Source organism: Akebia trifoliata, chromosome 11, assembly GCF_017979445.1.
Source record: "Akebia trifoliata isolate Shusen 1 chromosome 11, ASM1797944v1, whole genome shotgun sequence".
Lineage (NCBI taxonomy): Eukaryota > Viridiplantae > Streptophyta > Magnoliopsida > Ranunculales > Lardizabalaceae > Akebia > Akebia trifoliata.
Window position 1 is genome coordinate 9048709 of NC_141385.1, and position 18735 is coordinate 9067443.

Here is an 18735-nt window from a genome sequence, read left to right on the forward strand (position 1 = left end):
AAGAAAATTTTATTTTCTTTTGAATTTTTCGTTTTAAAATAGGAAAAATTACTTAAAAGACCTTGATGGAGGGATTTTTTTCTAATTAATCCCCGAGTTTTGCAAGGTAGCTTGATAGGACATTTAGTAAACTCTTTCTTTCTTAATGGCCCTTCATTATTGGTGAACTCACTGGTTTTTTATTTATTGTTGAGTTCACCACTTTTTATTTATTATCAAACTTGATGTTTATTTATTTATTGTCGAACTCGATGCTTTGATTTATTGTTGAACTCAACACTAGTTAAATCCACTCATTTTCAATTTTTCGAGTTTTTTAAATTATTAAAATACATGAAAAGTATTAGAATAGTCCCATATCGCCTGGATACTATTGGGATGTGCAATGTATAAAGCGGGGGCAATCCTCTCCTTGCAAGTCGGTTTTCAAGGTTGAGTTAGGCCCAAAGCTTTAACTTTAACATGGTAGCAAAGTGGACGTGCCTTAGGAATGGGTTGGGTTAGTATCTCCAGCCCTATGTGGAGAGGGAGAGTCGAGTGTCTATAGTCCAGAAGAAGGGGGGGGGGGAGGGGGGTTAAAATAGTCCCACATCGCCTAGGTACTATTGGGATGTAGAATGTATAAAACGGGGGCAACACTTTCCTTACAAGCCGATTTTCAAGGTTGACTTAAGCACATGGAATTTAATAGAAAGATCGACAAAAACTTGAGATAACAATTTGTTTAGATGATTTCAACTCAAAAGAATCATTCTTGATTGATTTTCATCCAAAAACTAAGAAAAAAAGTGAAAAAAATCCTATTTCTTTATATAGATCTTCAAAATGTTTGAAAACTCCTTTGAAAATGACTTCTTCTTCCTTATTAAATCCTTTGCGATGGAATAAAGTTTTCAAAACTCGATTGAGATGCCAACTGTAGACACGTGATTTCGTTATTACGATGACCACATCTACTAAGGTTAGGAGTCGCCACCATTCATATTGTAAGTGGGTGTGAATGGTCACCCGATGTGCATTTTTTGAAAAAGTGATATTTTGGCGTTTAGTGACTCTCGATGGATAAGGTACGGATCAAATCTTGAGATTCGGGGTAAACGGCTCGGTTGAAGAAAAGGGAAGGTGTTAAGCACCCTTTTCTCCCCACTAAATAGTGGTAACCTCAACTCAACTCTGTCATTTCGATTGAAAATACAAGAATAAAAACAAAGTGCCACGTGTGTATATTTGTACCCTAAGTAGGGATTTACTTTCAGCTCGATCATAGGATCATTTGCCTTAAGGTCCATTCATCCCAAATCCATTTGAACAAAGTGAAGAGGAGGGGGATGATAGAAGAGGGTGTAGAAGAGAAGGGAGTTATTTTTGTTGCACCCACCTTGTATCTTCTTTCTTCTTTTCTTCTTCTTCTTTGAGTCTTCTTGAGTCCTTAGTATTTTAAGAAAATACAACTCTTGTATGGTTAAAGGAGTAAAGAAAAGATGATGAGAGAGATGAGTGTAGTATGTGATTTTTTTTTTTTTTTTGAGACTTGGGGAGGATTAGTGAGAGAGAATTAATAAGATTTTTCTTAGTGAGAATGGTGATAATTGTTGGTAGTAAGAGTTGGGGAGAATTTTTGCAGTGAAAGTTGGGGGATTTTTTGGAAAGAGGATGAGGGTATTTATAGATGTTGAGGAGTTATTTTAGGGATATAATGGGGTAAAATGAAGAGAAGTGGTAGAATGATGTGGGGTTTAAGAGAAAGGTGGGGGTAAATTAGAGATGATTGAAGGGCATTTGTGTAAGAAAGGTAAATGAGTTGTTTTACAACCCAAATGAGTTGGATCTTTCAACCCATTTGAGTTGAGTATTAGATGGAATAAAATAAATGAGAGTAGTTGAGAGGATGGGATTGTGTAAGAGAGTAATTAATTGGTGAAGTGAGTTGAGAGGATGTGATTTTAATTAATAGAAGGGTTGTGTAAGAAGGTGGTTGATGATATTTTGAGAAGGTGTGGGAGATGATGCCATGTGTCAAAAGGGGTGGAGATGAAGGGTTGAGATGGGTTGATGGGAAAGGTTGAGTGTTTGACTTGAGAGGATGGGTGTAGATTTAGGTTGTAGATGTGGGTTTTGTAGGGAATGATGAGGGTAGATTAGGAGGAAGTATAGGTTATGGGTGTGGGTAGATTAGATTTTTTTAGAGAAAATGTGATGGGTTGATGTGGGTAGATTATGGGAGGTATAGGTTAGGGGTGTGGGTAAATGTGTTTGATTTGAGAGAAAAGGTGATGGGTTGATGTGTGGATAGTGGTTTGTGGATTAGGGTTGTGGGTTGGATATGAATTGGATATGGATTTGGACTTTGGGACTTTGGAGTGTTTTGGGCTTGGGTTATGAAATGGTTTTGAATTTTAGGAATTGGTTGGGGGTTATTTTGGAATGGGTTTTGAGGGTATAGGTTGGTTTTAGGTTAGTAGTAAGGTAAGAAATTGATTTAAGAAAGTGTTGAGGGATTGTGGGCCTTAGGTGGGCCTAGGGTATTTGCGGATTCGGAGGCGAAGCGGTGGTAGTAGAGGAGGGTAAGGCATCCCAAGTCTCACATTTTTAAATTTTTTGAAAATTTTAAAATTATTGAATTAATGAAAATGCCACGTGTTGGCAAATCAGGCTTTTTAGGTCCGTTGGTAAACTTTATCGAAAATTTGACGTTTTTTATTTTGGAAGCAGAGCGGTGAATATTGGGAAAGTGTAAGGTAGGCCGAGTCCTTTTGGTGGACCCCCTAGACCCTTAGGGGGTCTTGAGGCCTTGATTCGATCAAAATGTCACTTTTTAATGACTTAGGCCCTTGAGACCCGTTGACAATTTTTATTGAAAAATCGGTATTTTTGAGCCCTTTCGAGTATGGGCCCGTTCAAATTGGGGTGTCTACACCAACAATCCAATTTTTATGGATGAAAACGATGAGTTCAAAAGGTTAAGGCATTCAATCGTGAGAAATGTGGGAGATGAGGTTAGGGATTATTAAGAAAAAAGAAGTTACTAAGTGGATTATTAAGAGACCGCCCAAAACTTATGGATTATTTAGAAAGAAGTCTTTCTACAAGAGTTTTTTAAGTAATTTTCCCTTTAAAAAATGAAAATCTAATATAGATCATGAACTTTAAGAGGTTTGATAAGTCATTTGACCAACATGTAGTCCATTTGGCCCAAATGAGGACCTTGCTCCACGTTTGAAATCAACACATTTCTCAAATCTCTCTCTCTCTTTCTCAAGGGACCTAGTAAAAAAATTCTCTAATTTACCAACAAAAAAAAAAAAATAGTAAAATTCGTCAAATTAGCCAATTAAATCAACAAATAAACTAATTAATTGAAGATCTGTAAATTATCTACAAAATATGATAACATTTTACTCTTCATCCTCAAATTTTATTTTTCTTCAACATTCGTATTTCAAGAACGAGAAAGGACTTGTAGGAAGATTGAAGGTACTGGATTTTCATAAGAATCCCAAATAAATCATTTCTATATTCTCTGAAATGTTTTTGATTTTTTATGTGTGTTAGACTAAATCCTATGATCTGAAGTATAAATCAAACAAGAATACAAGAATCTAACACGACACAAGATATACGTGGTTTGGTCAAAGAATTGACCTACGTTCACAGGCAAAAACGACGATTTCACTATATTAACAAAAAAAAAAAAAAAAACTAGGTTACAATTTCTGTCTGTCTCTCGTGTATGTCTCACGCCCCTCTCGGGTTTCATCTCTTACCCTTTATATACTTAGGGTTACAAAGAGACTAAACGGGTCGAATCCAAAATCAAATCAAACGGGTCATGCAGGTCGTTAACGGATCATCAAAAGATCTGGTTTGAATCCCCGACAATCCCATATACAAAAATAGAAGACATAACCTAACAATATGAAAATTTCCCAATTTTATTATCCTAATTAATCGAATTGAACCCCCCACGGAATAATTATCCAATCTGAACTTTATTACTATGGTCAGAGCTACACCCCTCTCTCATCCTTGGGTACCAAGTGGTTTAGGTGTCAATATTTCAACTTCAAACTTCAAATAATCCAATTGTCACAAAATATAAATATAGTACATAATTATATATTTCTATTCCTAAAACCCACAATAGATTAAAACCTCAATTCTTAAATAGCTCCAAACAATGTTCTTGGTCCAAATTCCTGCTCCAAAACTTTTTGTAATATTCAGGATATGTAAAACTGTTGTATATGGCCGGAGATCCATCTTCCGTTGCAGGGCGGATCACCGCGTCGTTACCAGGACAGAGGAAAGAAGCCACCGAGATCCTTTCCATATCGGAATTGACAATCGCTCGATGCCACACACTTTTGTACTTTCCGTTACTTAGTGCCTGCAATAATCACAACACATTCTCGATTTCGATCTCTCCTTATATCATTGATCATAATGATACTATGATCCTTAAATTTAATTTGAGGACAAAAAATATTGATTTATCGGATATAATCATCTCTATATGAAGATTGGGATTATCCTTATTTAAATTTTGGGAAAGATCAAAGTTAGATTTTGTTAATTTTCGTAACCACTTGATATGGTAGACATTTGGGAAAAATGACAAAACGCGAGTGCTTTAATTATTGTCATTGAGTAATGGTATTTCTGTAAATAAATTTTCAAGTCTTTGTGAGATTTACGAAAATGCCATTGCACGATGATAATAAAACCCTTACTTTCTTTTTTTTTACACAAATAAAAATAATTATTTCTATGGACTTTTAATATTCCCCTAATCTAGTAATAGTTTATCAAGTTCTTTTGAATAAATGTACCTGTAATTGATCGCCTATGTTTATAACGAACGCATTTGGTTGGGGATTTACAGCTATCCATTGCCCATCTTCCATCAACACTTGCACACCTGCGACATCTTGACCTTGAAGAAGGATGGTAATGGTGTTTGGGTCTGTGTGACCTGGTAGTCCATAGGTCATCTCGGGTTCGGGACATGGTGGATAGTAATTTACTGCCATATGTTGCCCTTGGTCACCCAAAATCTTCTCCATATAATCTTTTTCTAAGCCTAAGCTCTCTGATATAGCTTCGAGTAATCTGAACCCAAGTTGGCGAACTTCTTGACAATATTTACCAACGACGTCTCTACAAGAAAAAAAATGCATTATTTTGCAATCGGTTTAGCATGCTTTGTAAGACCGTGACCGTGATTTGGCCCAACCAGCAGCCAAGCTATCAAAACATCAGCCCATTTAAACTCGCTTCGGTTGAGTCGAAGGGGTCCAATAGTCCCAATGCTCTCCAAGTCCATTCCGACTCTCCCGAGCCAAATTGGACTCAGACGAGTTTTTAAACTAAGTCTATATGGTATGGGGTCAGTCTGGACCAATCTGATAAGAATTAGATTGGACCCAGAAACAATCTAATGAGAGTCGGACCGGACCCTCATCAAATTGGATATCATATATATATAGAAAATAATTTACATATCTGATAGGGACCTGGTTGATTCAGAACCAATCCTATATGTTATAAAATCGGTTCCTTACTAGATCGGACGTTAAAATCCAAATCCTTGATCTAGATCCAATGTTTTTTTTATTAAAATGGATCAGATTTCATGTTTAATGTGATCCATTGAAGGCCCTGTTAGACCACTCCTTAATTAAGTAATGTGGGCTCCAAGAAGATTATTAAATTTGGTACCATGCAAGGAACAAGATTCTTATGGAATGTTGAAATTATAAAAGGCAAGGTTTAAAATAAGACTCCCCACTTAAAAATAATTAAAAATGAAAAAAAAAAAAACCAAATATGTCCATTCGGCCACCTTTTACAGAATCCATTCAGAGACAATCCATAACAGATTGCTGATTGAGGTGTGCCTAACAATGATGCTTGTAAGTGTTAAGTAAAACTATGGTTGCCAATTTCAAAAAATTATAAATAAATAAATAAACTAGGGCTGTCAATGGATTGGATCCAACCATTTCAATCTTGTAACTTTGAGTCTTGAGCAAGGATTTGGGTTCACATATGGATACTATTTGATAACTGTTCGGATCGGTTTTAAATCAACCATGCATATCTTCATGTGATATTGGGTTTAAGAATATGTAGGTGACATTAATTTATATAATATAATAGTTTACTTAGATATAGATGTATGTTATATTTATGAGTCGGATTAATCTGTACTCCTCCCTCTAACATACTTCCCTACACTCTCATGATAGAACCGTAGATTATTTACCTTGGGATACACAAGAAAAGATTTATGATTCTCTGTATCCCGAGGCAAATGATCTACAGTTCTGTAATGGGGGTGTATGTCAGAGGGGGTCCTCAGAAAATTGTTATTCTATATTTATATATATTTTTATCAAATTGGATTAAGACTAATCCAAAAGGATTGTTTCTTTGCTTTGCATTGGATTAGACCCAGAACAACACATATTATGTTGAATTAGGTTCAGAGCTTAAAATGACAGGTTCCATCTTAAATTTTTACAGCTACGTCTTTAATTACAATAATTGTGATGGTGGATGTAATAATTCATCATGTGTTCCACATGGATGGACAAAATTAAGACACATACGTGTATCCTACTTGGAGAGTCTACTAATCATATATATATATGGGTCCCTTTCAGCAACAAACATTTTGGCAAAACATTTTTCAAAACATGGGTTAGAGGTTTTGGAATGGGCTGATTTTTGGTGAGGATGATCTCTACGGTGAGGAGATCATCCTCACCAAAAATCAGCCCATTCCAAAACTTCTAGCCTCATGTTTACAAGTTGAAAAATCGTGGACCATCCACTTTTTGTAAACCATTTTTGATCGTTTAGAAGTTTTGGAATGGGCTGATTTTTGGTGATAATGATCTCCTCACCGTAAAGATCATCCTCACCAAAAATCAGTTCATTCCAAAACCTCTAACCCATATTTTGAAAAATGTTTTGCCAAAATGTTGGTCAAAATGTTTGTTGCTGAACATTTCCCTATATATATATATATATATATATGACAATAGAATGCACATGTGACAGGCATGTTGTCTACCCAGCCACACATATCTGCATAAGCCTACCCATTTATCAACATGGGTATATCATATACCGACGTCAAATTAAATTTTCCATCATATTTCCTGTTTCAACATGAGGTTCCAACCTGAGGTCAGTCCAGCACTATAGAAAAAGTGCCCAACCTCGTGCTACCATAGAAAAAGTGGTCTACACTTGCATGAATATCTTCTTGAAATTCTTTATAATCTCATTAATTGTAGTTTAATTTTTTCTACCTTAATACTTTGCTCCATCAAACCAAATGGATTCGAACGAAAATCAACTCAAAGCCATTGATGAAGAAGAAGATTGCATGTTTGCCATGCAATTGGCTAGCGCCTGCCCATGGTCATGCAAGCAGCTATTGAGCTCGATGTGTTAGAAATCATAGCAAGAGCTGGTCCATCAGCACAAATCTCTCCCACACAGATAGCCTCTCAGCTTCCCACTCAGAATCCAGAGGCACCTATCATGCTCGATCGTATCCTACACCTTCTCGCCAGCTACTCTGTGCTAACGTGCTCCATTGCCACACGTGAGAGTGGCCATGTTGAAAGGCTATACGGGTTGGCACCTGTGTGTAAATACTTCGTTCGAAACGAAGATGGAGTCTCCATTTCTACTCTGATGAAATTGATCCAAGACAAAGCGTTCTTGACTAGCTGGTCAGTAAAAACTTAATTATGGAGACTCTATTTTAATGTACATTTTCATGATCTTTTGATCATGGTGGTATCCAATTCCATATGACATCACTCTGTTCTTTCTAACATCACCTACTATTTCTTCATTTTAATGTCCAATTAATTATAGGTACCACCTGAAAGATTCAATTCTTGATGGAGGGATTCCATTTAACAAGGCACATGGGGTGCATACGTTCGAGTACCCTGGCATAGACCCGAGGTTCAACGATGTCTTCAATAGAGCAATGTTCGATCACACCACCATAATCATGAAGAAAATTCTTGAGATATACAAAGGGTTTGAGGACCTCCATGAAGTGGTCGACATGGGTGGTGGGCTCGGAACCACAATTAGCATCATCACATCGAAGTATCCTTCAATTAAGGGCATTAACTTTGATTTGCCTCATGTAATAGAGCACGCATCATCATATCCTGGTATGATTCAAACACCATATTTGAACCTTCCTACCCAACCAAATTTCTTGATCCGAGTCCGTCAGTTCAGATAATTTCAGACCATTCAACATTTTTTTGGTATATTTCTTTTCTAATTGGTATATTATTCTATTTTACTATTATAATTCTTTTATTTTTTTAAGAATTCATGTTATATTAAGGTAGTAGAAAAAAAAAAAATTTTGAAAAGCATAATTAAAATTATAATTTTCAAAGAAATATATCATTCGGATCTAGCAAAATTAAATATAGGGATCGATTCTTATCTGATCCGGATCCAACTCTAATCAAAAGACATCAACCCATATTTTTTATCTGATCTACAAACCTGATAAATTTGGATTCAGATCACTTGGATTAGGATAAATCCAATCCATTTTATGCATTATGCCCAACACTATGATTCAATCTATTAATCTATTTTCTTCTTTTGTGTAGTTTGAGTGTATGTTTGAAGAATAAAAATACATGTTGCTTGCAGGTGTGGAACATGTCGGAGGAGATATGTTTGCAAGTGTTCCAAAAGGAGAAGCCATTTTCATGAAGGTGAGTTAGGATATTTATCAACATTACTAGACATTCAAACAATCATTTTGTTAGTTTTTTCTTGACTACTAATGACTTTATAAATTAATCTTGTAGTGGATACTTCATGATTGGAGCGACAAACACTGCTTGACGTTGTTGAAGAATTGTTATAAAGCGGTACCTGATAATGGAAAGGTGATTGTCGTGGAGGGGATACATCCCGTGGCCCCCGAGACCAATGCTGCTGCAAAAGGCCTATGTCAACTTGATCTTACCATGCTCGCACAAACCCCTGGAGGAAAGGAAAGGACAGAGAAAGAGTTCAAGGCCTTGGCAAAGGGAGCTGGATTTGTCGGTATCAAGAAAGTTTGTTGTGTTTTTAACTAGTGGGTCATGGAGTTCTATAAAACGATATGAAACTAATTGCTCGTGGGGTTCGACTCAAATCTGAATAAATGATCAAATTGTATTACTTTACTTTTCCTTAATGATAATCAAAAGGATGATTCCTAAATGGACTCTATGGGATGTCATGTGTCAAAGTTTCACTTCCAATCTCAAATGTTAATCAGATCGACTTGATTTGATGGGTTGTAGTTTGATCCCATAACCCATTAAGGTACTACGATTCAATGTTCGTTGGTAGGCAAATATGAAGCAATGACATTAAAAGCATAGTTGGTCCTAATGTTGTCTTATAAAGGAAATTTTGCCAAAAAATGGATCAATGATCTTTATACGAATGGAAACAAGACCCAAAAGAGGTAATTGCGAATCATGAGTCATCTTCATCAAGAGGCAAGTCGATCACTGCTCAAAACATTATCGTGATAGTCTGACACTCTTTTTTGTACTTTCCCTTCACAGAGCTGTAGATCCATTGCCTTCGGGATATAAAAGAACGTATATTTATGGTTTTGTGAAGGGAGCGTACAAAAACAGAACGTCACATTATCACATCTCTAAATACATATACACACAGAATCAGGATCCGATGACTCGTCAAAAATGACCAACTATTAAAACACAATCAGTACCATTGGGATAAAACACATACATCATGTATCCCTAGGATAGATCTTGATCATTGGATTTCATGTTCTTTCAAAAATCAATGAAGGACCACCTATCTTTATGGACCACATGTCCACGAGAGACCAAAAAACATTATTGGGTGACACATGGATCTCGAGCACAAAATTTTAAGAATTCAAAAAAATAAAATAAAAGCAAATACATTTTTTTTTCACCACCATTGATTTGGATTTTAAATTTTAGATTTGGAAATTCACTGACATTTCATTTTCAATGTCTTTGATTAGGTGAAGAAAAAGTTATTTTCGTTTGAATTTTTTGTTTTAAAATAGGGGAAATTACTTAAAAAAGACCTTGATGGAGGGATTTCTTTCTAATTAATCCCCCAGTTTTGCGCGGTAGCTAGATAGGACATTTAGTAAACTCTTTCTTTCTTAATAGCCCCTCATTATTGGTGAACTCACTGGTTTTTTATTTATTGTTGAGTTCACCACTTTTTATTTATTATCCAACTCGACGTGCTTTTATTTATTGTCGAACTTGACGCTTTTTATTTATTGTTGAACTCAACACTAGTAAAATCTACTTATTTTCAAAAAATTTCGAGTTTTTAATATTATTAAATACATGAAAACTGTTAGAATAGTCTTACATCGCCTGGATACTGTTGGGATGTGCAATGTATAAAGCGGGGGCAATCCTCTCCTTGCTAGCCGGTTTTCAAGGTTAACTTAGGCACATGGGATTTAACAGAAAGATCGACTAAAAACTTGAGATAATGATTTGTTTAGATGATTTCAACTTAAAAGAACCATTCTTGGTCAATTTTCATCCAAAAATTACGAAAAAAGTGAAAAAAAAAATCTTAGTTTTTTACATAGATCTTCAAAATATTTGAAAACTCCCTTGAAAATGACTTCTTCTTCCTTCTTAAATCCTTTGCGATGGAATGAAATTTCCAAAACTCAATTGAGATGTCAATAATCCAATTTTTATGGATGAAAACAATGAGTTCGAAAGGTTAAGGCATTCAATCATGAGAAATGTGAAAGATAAGGTCAGGGACCATTAAAAAAAAAAGAAGTTTACTAAGTGGGCTATTGAGAGACCGCCCAAAACTTAGGGATTATTTAGAAAGAAGTCCTTCTACAAGAGTTTTTTAAGTAATTTTTCCTTTAAAAAATGAAAATCTAATATAGACCATGTACTTTAAGAGGTTTGATAAGTCATTTGATGTAGTCCATTTGGCTCAAATGAGGACCTTGCTCCACGTTTGAAATCAACATAGTTTCATTTCTTAAATCTCTCTCTCTCTCTCTCTCTCTTTCTCAAGAGGTATAGTAAAACAATTATCTAATTTTAAAAAAAAAATTAGTAAAATTCTCAAAATTAGCCAATTAAATCAACAAATAAACTAATTAATTGAAGATCTGTCAATTATCTACAAAATATGATCACATTTTACTTTTCATCCTCAAATTTTATTTTCTTCAACATTCGTATATCAAGAACGAGAAAGGACTTGTAGGAAGGTTGAAGGTATTGGATTTTCATACGAACCCCAAATAAATCATTTGTATATTCTTTGAAATGTTTTTGATTTTTTTATATGAAAATTTCCCAATTTTATTATCCTAATTAATCGAATTGAACCCTCCCACGGAATAATCATCCAATCTAAACTTTATTACTATGCTCAGAGCTACACCCCTCTCTCATCCTTGGGTACCAAGTGGTTTAGGTGTCAATATTTCAACTACAAACTTCAAATAATCCAATTGTCACAAAATATAAATATAGTACATAATTATATATTTCTATTCCTAAAGCCCACAACAGATTAAAACCTCAATTCTTAAATAGCTCCAAAACAATGTTCTTGATCCAAATTCCTGCTCCAAAATTTTTTGTAGTATTCAAGATACGTAAAACTCTTGTATATGGCTGGAGATCCATCTTCCGTTGCAGGGCAGATCACCGCGTCGTTACCAGGACAGAGGAAAGAAGCCACCGAGATTATTTCTATATCGGAATTGACAATCGCTCGATGCCACACACTTTTGTACTTTCCGTTACTTAGTGCCTGCAATAATCACAACACATTCTCGATTTCGATCTCTCCTTATATCATTGACCATAACGATACTATGATCCTTAAATTTAATTTGAGGAAAAAAAAATATTGATTTATCGGATATAATCATCTTTATACAAAGATTGGGATTATCCTTATTTAAATTTAGGGAAAGATCAAAGTTAGATTTTGTTAATTTTCGTAACAACTTGATATGGTAGACATTTGGGAAAAATGACAGAACGCGAGTGCTTTAATTATTGTCATTAAGTAATGGTATTTTTGTAAATAAATTTTCAAGTCTTTGTGAGATTTACGAAAATGCCATTGCACAATGATAATAAAACCCTTACTTTCTTTTTTTTTACGCAAATAAAAATAATTATTTCTATGGACTTTTAATATTCTCCTAATCTAGTAATAGTTTATCAAGTTCTTTTAAATGTACCTGTAATTGATCGCCTATGTTTATAACGAACGCATTTGGGTGGGGATTTACAGCTATCCATTGCCCGTCTTCCATCAACACTTGCAGACCTGTGACATCTTGGATGGTAATGGTGTTTGTGTCTGTGTGACCTGGTAGTCCATAGGTCATCTCTGGTTCGGGACATGGCGGATAGTAATTTACTGCCATATGTTGCCCTTGGTAACCCAAAATATTCTCCATATAATCTTTTTCTAAGCCTTAGCTCTCTGATATAGCTTCAAGTAATCTGAACCCAAGTTGGCGAACTTCTTGGCAATATTTACCAACAACGTCTCTACAAGAAAAAAAATGCATTATTGAGAAAAGCGAAAAATCAATCTTAACGTCGCGATCAGTTTAGCATGCTTTGTAAGACCATGACCGTGATTTGGCCCAACCAGCAGCCAAGCTATCAAAATATCAGCCCATTTAAATTTGTTTCGGTTGAGTCGAAGGGGTCCAATAGTCCCAATGCTCTCCAAGTCCATTCCGACTCTCCCATGCCAAATTGGACTCAGACGAGTTTTTAAAAGAAGTCTATATGGTAAGGGGTCAGTCTCGGACCAATCTGATAAGAATTAGATTGGACCCAGAAACAATCTAATGAGAGTCGGATCGGACCCTCATCAAATTGGATATCATATATATAGAAAATAATTTACATATCTGATAGGGACCTGGTTGATTCAGAACCAATCCTATATGTTATAAAATCGGTTCCTTACAAGATTGGACGTTAAAATCCAAATCCTTGATCTAGATCTATTGTTTTTTTAATAAAATGGATCAGATTTCGTGTTTAATCTGATCCATTGAAGGCCCTGTTAGACCACTCCTTAATTAAGTTATGTGGCTCCAAGAAGATTATTAAATGTGGTACCATGCAAGGTACAAGATTCTTATGGATTCGAGTGTAGGTAGAAAGGATTTTGTTCTCCTTCCGGACACAATTTGATCTCACCACCCTGCTTGACGTACAGAGCAATAAATTTATAAAAGGCAAGGTTTAAAATAAGACTCCCCACACACACCCTCCCAGTGTTCTCAAAACCCAACCCACTGAAAAATAATTAAAAAATGAAAAAAAAAAAAAAAAAAAGAGTCCATTCAGAGCCAATCCATATTGCTGATTGAGGTGTGCATAACAATGATGCTTGTAAGTATCAAGTAAAACAATGGTTGCCAATTTCAAAAAATTATAAAGTCAATGGATTGGATCCAACCATGTCAATCTTGTAACTCTGAGAACTTTGCAGATCGGTTTTAAATCAACCATGCACATCTTCATGTGACATTAGTTTATATAATATAATAGTTTATTTAGATATATGATGTATGTTATATTTATGAGTTGGAATAATCTGAACTCCCCCCTCTAACATACGTCCCCCTACACCCTCATGATAGAACCGTAGATTATTTACATCGAGATACATAAGAAAAGATTTATGATTCTCTATATCCCAAGGCAAATGATCTATAGTTCTGTAATGGGGGTGTATGTCCGAGGGGGGCATCAGAAAATTGTTATTCTATATTTATACATAGTTTTTGTATTTTTTACAGCTACTTCTTTAATTACAATAATTGTGATGGTCGATGTAATAATTCATCATGTGTTCCACATGGATGGACAAAATTAAGACAGATACGTGTATCCTACTTGGAGAGTCCTTTTCTTGGTATGTCTACCAATCATATATATATATATATATTACAATAGAATGCATATGTGACAGGCATGTTGTCTCCAAAAGACTATTTTTAATAATGAGTTTTTTAAAATATAAATTTTTTTATCTCTTAATAATGAGACCTTTTTTTTTAATATAAATAATAAAAACTTTATTGACAATAATATATAAAATAAATATTTTATTCTTGTATATATAATAATTGGAATGAAAAATCCGTTTGCTAATGGTGATTTACAATTTTTGGTAAATATTTGAGATACCCATGGATTGAAGATAATTTATTGAAAAAATAATGACAGTAGAATTTTGGGCGTATAAAAATAATGGTTTTTCTGAAAGAAATTTAAGACATAGTTGAAGATAATTAATTGAAAAAGGGATTGAATAAGTTAATTAAAATAATTTACTAATGGATTGAGGTTGAGATTGAATAATTTAAAATGATTTATCTAATAGATTAAAGAACTTGAAGATGACTCACTTTTGGGTGAAGATAATCAGAAGTTCCGAGTTGAGGTTGAAGACGAGGTCATTTAGATTATCAAAGGAATTTAAGTCTGGCACGTAATGAGCTTAAAACAAAAGTTTATCTCAAATGCTCATCAAACCAATTACCCTTTTCTAAAGATATCATTGGAAATTTTTAATTTCTTTTTTGAAAAATAAATAGAATAGATATCATTGTAAGATATGGACCTCTTACCACTCCATAAAAAGAATAAAAAAATAAAAATAAAAAGAGCTATCATTCTCTTGAAATGACTAGTACACATTGAAAAAGCACAGCCCTTGACGTCCACTTAACCTTATATTCTCAATTGGCTAGTGATGTTATTTCTAGGGTTTTTCTAACCTCAAGTTAGGTTTGAAGCACTTCTAAAGATAAGTGATTCCTGACGATCTATATCTTGTTAATCTAATAAATATCTTTCAAAAAAATTGGAGGTTTTAACTCAAAATCAATTGGCAATGAGTGAGAGGCCCAAGAGCTTATAAGGAGAAGAATCGTGATTATTTGACTGTTCGATATGGTAAACTCAGTCAACTATTCTGACATGATCAGTTTGGGAAACGTAGATCTACACTACTCAGAATACATGGCCGCACTTCCCCATAAAAAGCGTATCTCAAAGGAATTGTGTATCCCAAGGACGGATTTACAATCCCTGAACTTGTTATATCAAGTGGTCGATTGAGTATGTCACGTGGGATAGTCAGATTATCACAACTTTAAGAGAAAAGAGATTAGGCAACGAGTGTCCGATCTGGATTAAACTTAACATCTTCCACTCCTTATTTTTATTAAAAATTAGTATATTTAAAGGAAGATTTATTTATTTATTTATTTATTTATTTATTGTTTTTTAAAGAGAAGACGCTTGAGTCTTTCCTATTATAACGAGAGAAGGAGAAATAGGGGATTAGTAACACCAAAATTTTCTTTCAAAAATGTTCTCATATTTCATTTAAATTTACTAATTATTATGTTCTTTTGATTAAAATAATAGAATTACAAATCAACGACTGCTATACCATGTTATATAATTTTGCTAAATTTACAAAAATACTCTATTATGAGGTCAGGGTTTGATGCAAAACTAATTTACTAAAAAAAAAAAAAATTTTAAAATCTTTTTAATCTTTAATATTATAATGAAATAAAAGATAGATGTAAATTCAAAATCGACTTAAAATTATCTTGTATATTTAAAAATGTTAATAATACATAAATCCTAAGTTTTTGTTATTTATATAAGAAAATAAAATAGTGAATCCTACTACAATTATAGCTGTGGGGTATAAATGTGTCACTTGAGCCACAATGGAATGGGTTCATACTACCCCACTTCAACTTTAGAACAATGATAAATGCACATGGTTTTTAGTACGAGATTGATGCTTGGCATAGAACCACAGATCTTTTCTTTGAGATAGAAAAAGATCTATGGTTCTATACCCAATGTGTCTTCATCACGACTCTAAACTTTATTATTTTTCAACTCTTCCCATCCCCCATTTTTTAATAATATCCTTAGAATTTTACTCTCTTTTATTCTTTTTTTCAATAATACTCTTATAATTTTACTATCTTTCTTCTTTTAATCCCAAATAAATAAACTGTAATTTATAAAACGATAACAAAACATACCTACCCATTTCGATATAAATTAAAATCAAAATAATTATATAACATTTTTTTATAAACATAGAAATTTTGGCAAAACGCCTATTTTTCCTTTATATTTTATTAGATGATATTTGACTAATAATGACGATACTAAATCTTACGTGATAGTTGAGATGGCAAGTGCATAGAACCGTAGATCTACACTACAAAAAAGATTTACGGTTCCGTACACTTCTACGCCAATCGTGTAAGATTTATGACGTCATTTTACACAATTTAAGGTATTTTGGTCAAAGGCATCCGTATATGCAACTTTTTCCATTAAAATTATCAACTTAATTAAATGGTCACCGCTCCCAACCACACATATCTGCATAAGCCTACCCATTTATTTTTGCCCATCACATTTTACAGGAGTGATTGGTGGGTTGGTTACTTCCATTCCATGTGCAGACCACTAGTAGTCCACCCAAAATGTTTCGATGACCTGAAGAAGTTGATCATCAACCATATGTTGATTTTGGGTCCAGTGAAATTGTAGCCAAGTGATCTTCATCTTAAAATAATATATATTTAAAAGGGAACATATTAATGGTGATTTACCGAAATGGTCATATACCCATTTTGGTATTTTTACCAACATGGGTATATTCTATACCGACATCAAATTAAATTTTCCATCACATTTCCTTTTTCAAATTCATACCAATAAAGTGATTTTTTTCTTTAAAATATCTTTAGTTTCAATATATATAAAAAAAAAAAAAAAAAAATCCTAAATCCTAAATATAGTTGTGAGTTGTTCATAATTTATTATTTGAGGTTCACTAGGAGGTTAAAAAGGTAAAATTGCAATATGACATTCATTGATAGCCATTTTGGCAAAAAGTAAACAAATACCAAAATAGAAATATGACTCTGTTGATGAATATTTTAAAAATAAGATTATGTTAGTGTTATTATAGTATATAAAGCCACCGAAGTATATAGACTGTAAAATAAACAAAATAATAATAATAATAATAATAATTTAAATCCCGTACTCCGGATCGTCAGTTTGCAAAGCAACTTCATTTACCTTTTTCCCATTTAACACAGAGCCACTGTTTGGGCCCACTAACTAAAATGACAAGGAGTACATGTCTAAAAGTGGAATTTTTTTTATTTTTTTATGTTAAACTGACAACCTACTACATTATTTCGGACAACGAACTGAAGTAGAGGTGTGCTTAGGACCATAGATATTTTATCTCGAGATATTAGTAAAAAGTATTTATAATTTTAAACACACCTCGACGTCAGTTCAATTATGCATAATCAATCTTTTCGAGATATGACAAATCAATTGAAGAATGTCTATTTTATTGAGGTTGTCCAAATATAAATGTTTTTATAAATTTAAAATGCTCTCAATACATGTCACATCTTAAGATTGATCAATCGAGATTATTTGAAATCTCAAGTCGATTTTCCTAATTATATAAAGATTTATTCTTAGATGAATACTTACAAATTGATGCGTCAAAACATAAGTGGTCGGTGCTACATGATTGATGTGGTAAATGCACAGAATCATTAGTCTTTTTCTTTAGATAAACAAAGAAAAAATATTTACGATTGTTTGAATTTGTCACATCAACAACCCACCATGCTGAAATGACTGTATTTCACACTGCATTGACGTGGAGGTGTGCACTTATCATAAGGAAAAATATCCATGGTTCCGTGCACATCTCTACGTCAGCAAAGCAAATAAAGTAGTCACTCTAGCATTTTCCACGTGGCATATTGCAACCTAACTACTGTTGTATTGTTGAGAAACCCTTAAAAAATAAAAAATAAAAAATAGAGAGAGAGAGAGAGAGAGAGAGAGAGAGAGAGATGTTTTTTACTTGAAAGGAGAAGGAACAGAAGGCCATTCTTCCACAAACTTGTCGAGAGGATGACAATGGAGTCGAAGATAATCTCTCCAATTATGAATAGTCTCCTTCTTAACGTTAAAACTTGTAGATAATCTCATTGTCTTTTATGGATCATCTGAGTAATACTTCATCTTCACATCTAACGGTAGATGGAAGAACTCATGAGCTATCTTCAACATCATCTCCATTGATTCCTTTGGTACTCCATGATTGATCACCTAGTAATTAATTTTACACATCAAACATCCAAAAAAATTTAACCTAAAAAAAAAAAAAAAAAAATTCAAAGATTAGAAATTTGGGTTATTTTTTTTTTAAACCTCAGAGTTATATTAATACTTACCTGAAACAACCCATAACACTACAAAATTTTAGGTTTTTAGCGGGGGGTCAAAAACCGTCGCAAATACCAAAAAGCCGTCGTTATTATTAATAGTGATGGCCACGTGTAACGTCACTATAACTGGTGTAGCTAAAGGTCATATGGAGCCCTACAGTGGCGGTCAAAAATCGCTGCTAATAGATTGTATTACCGTCGCTATAGATATGAGTGAGTCCTCATAAACCGCCGCTAATAGTACATTACCGTCACTATAGATATGAGTGAGATTTATGGGGGTGATTAAAAACCGCCGCTAATTAGTTTTTTACCAT

The 18735-nt window shown here is 33.9% G+C and overlaps 2 protein-coding genes and 1 pseudogene across 3 annotated transcripts; 1 reads left to right on the top strand and 2 right to left on the bottom strand.

The window, feature by feature from the left end:
• Positions 1 to 3975: 3975 nt before the first annotated feature.
• Positions 3976 to 5496, bottom strand: LOC147390783 (flavanone 3-dioxygenase 2-like). The gene is made up of 2 exons (XM_086459537.1): positions 4830 to 5496; positions 3976 to 4387 (listed from the first exon to the last, which is right to left on the bottom strand). The coding sequence occupies exons 1-2, from the start codon at positions 5175 to 5177 to the stop codon at positions 4154 to 4156; spliced, it is 582 nt and encodes a 193-aa protein (XP_086315663.1). The 5' UTR covers positions 5178 to 5496; the 3' UTR covers positions 3976 to 4153.
• Positions 5497 to 7413: 1917 nt separating this feature from the next.
• Positions 7414 to 10292, top strand: LOC147390784 (caffeic acid 3-O-methyltransferase 1-like). Its single transcript, XM_086458579.1, has 4 exons — positions 7414 to 7748; positions 7897 to 8207; positions 8710 to 8774; positions 8871 to 10292. The coding sequence occupies exons 1-4, from the start codon at positions 7429 to 7431 to the stop codon at positions 9141 to 9143; spliced, it is 969 nt and encodes a 322-aa protein (XP_086314705.1). The 5' UTR covers positions 7414 to 7428; the 3' UTR covers positions 9144 to 10292.
• A 1176-nt stretch (positions 10293 to 11468) lies between these two features.
• On the bottom strand, positions 11469 to 18564 carry LOC147390785 (protein DOWNY MILDEW RESISTANCE 6-like; annotated as a pseudogene). The gene is made up of 4 exons (XR_015182944.1): positions 18535 to 18564; positions 18052 to 18299; positions 12314 to 12629; positions 11469 to 11874 (listed from the first exon to the last, which is right to left on the bottom strand). The product of XR_015182944.1 is annotated as a protein DOWNY MILDEW RESISTANCE 6-like (transcript).
• Between the last annotated feature and the right edge of the window lie 171 nt (positions 18565 to 18735).

Bases quoted from the DNA above. Each gene is read 5' to 3' on its own strand.
- LOC147390783 (XM_086459537.1), bottom strand. From the start codon at position 5,177: ATGCATTTTTTTTCTTGTAGAGACGTCGTTGGTAAATATTGTCAAGAA. The intron at 4,388-4,829 runs GTACATTTATTC...TGATTATTGCAG, and splicing joins ACATAGGCGATCAATTACAG to GCACTAAGTAACGGAAAGTA.
- LOC147390784 (XM_086458579.1), top strand. From the start codon at position 7,429: ATGGTCATGCAAGCAGCTATTGAGCTCGATGTGTTAGAAATCATAGCA. The intron at 7,749-7,896 runs GTCAGTAAAAAC...AATTAATTATAG, and splicing joins AAAGCGTTCTTGACTAGCTG to GTACCACCTGAAAGATTCAA. The intron at 8,208-8,709 runs GTATGATTCAAA...TGTTGCTTGCAG, and splicing joins GCACGCATCATCATATCCTG to GTGTGGAACATGTCGGAGGA.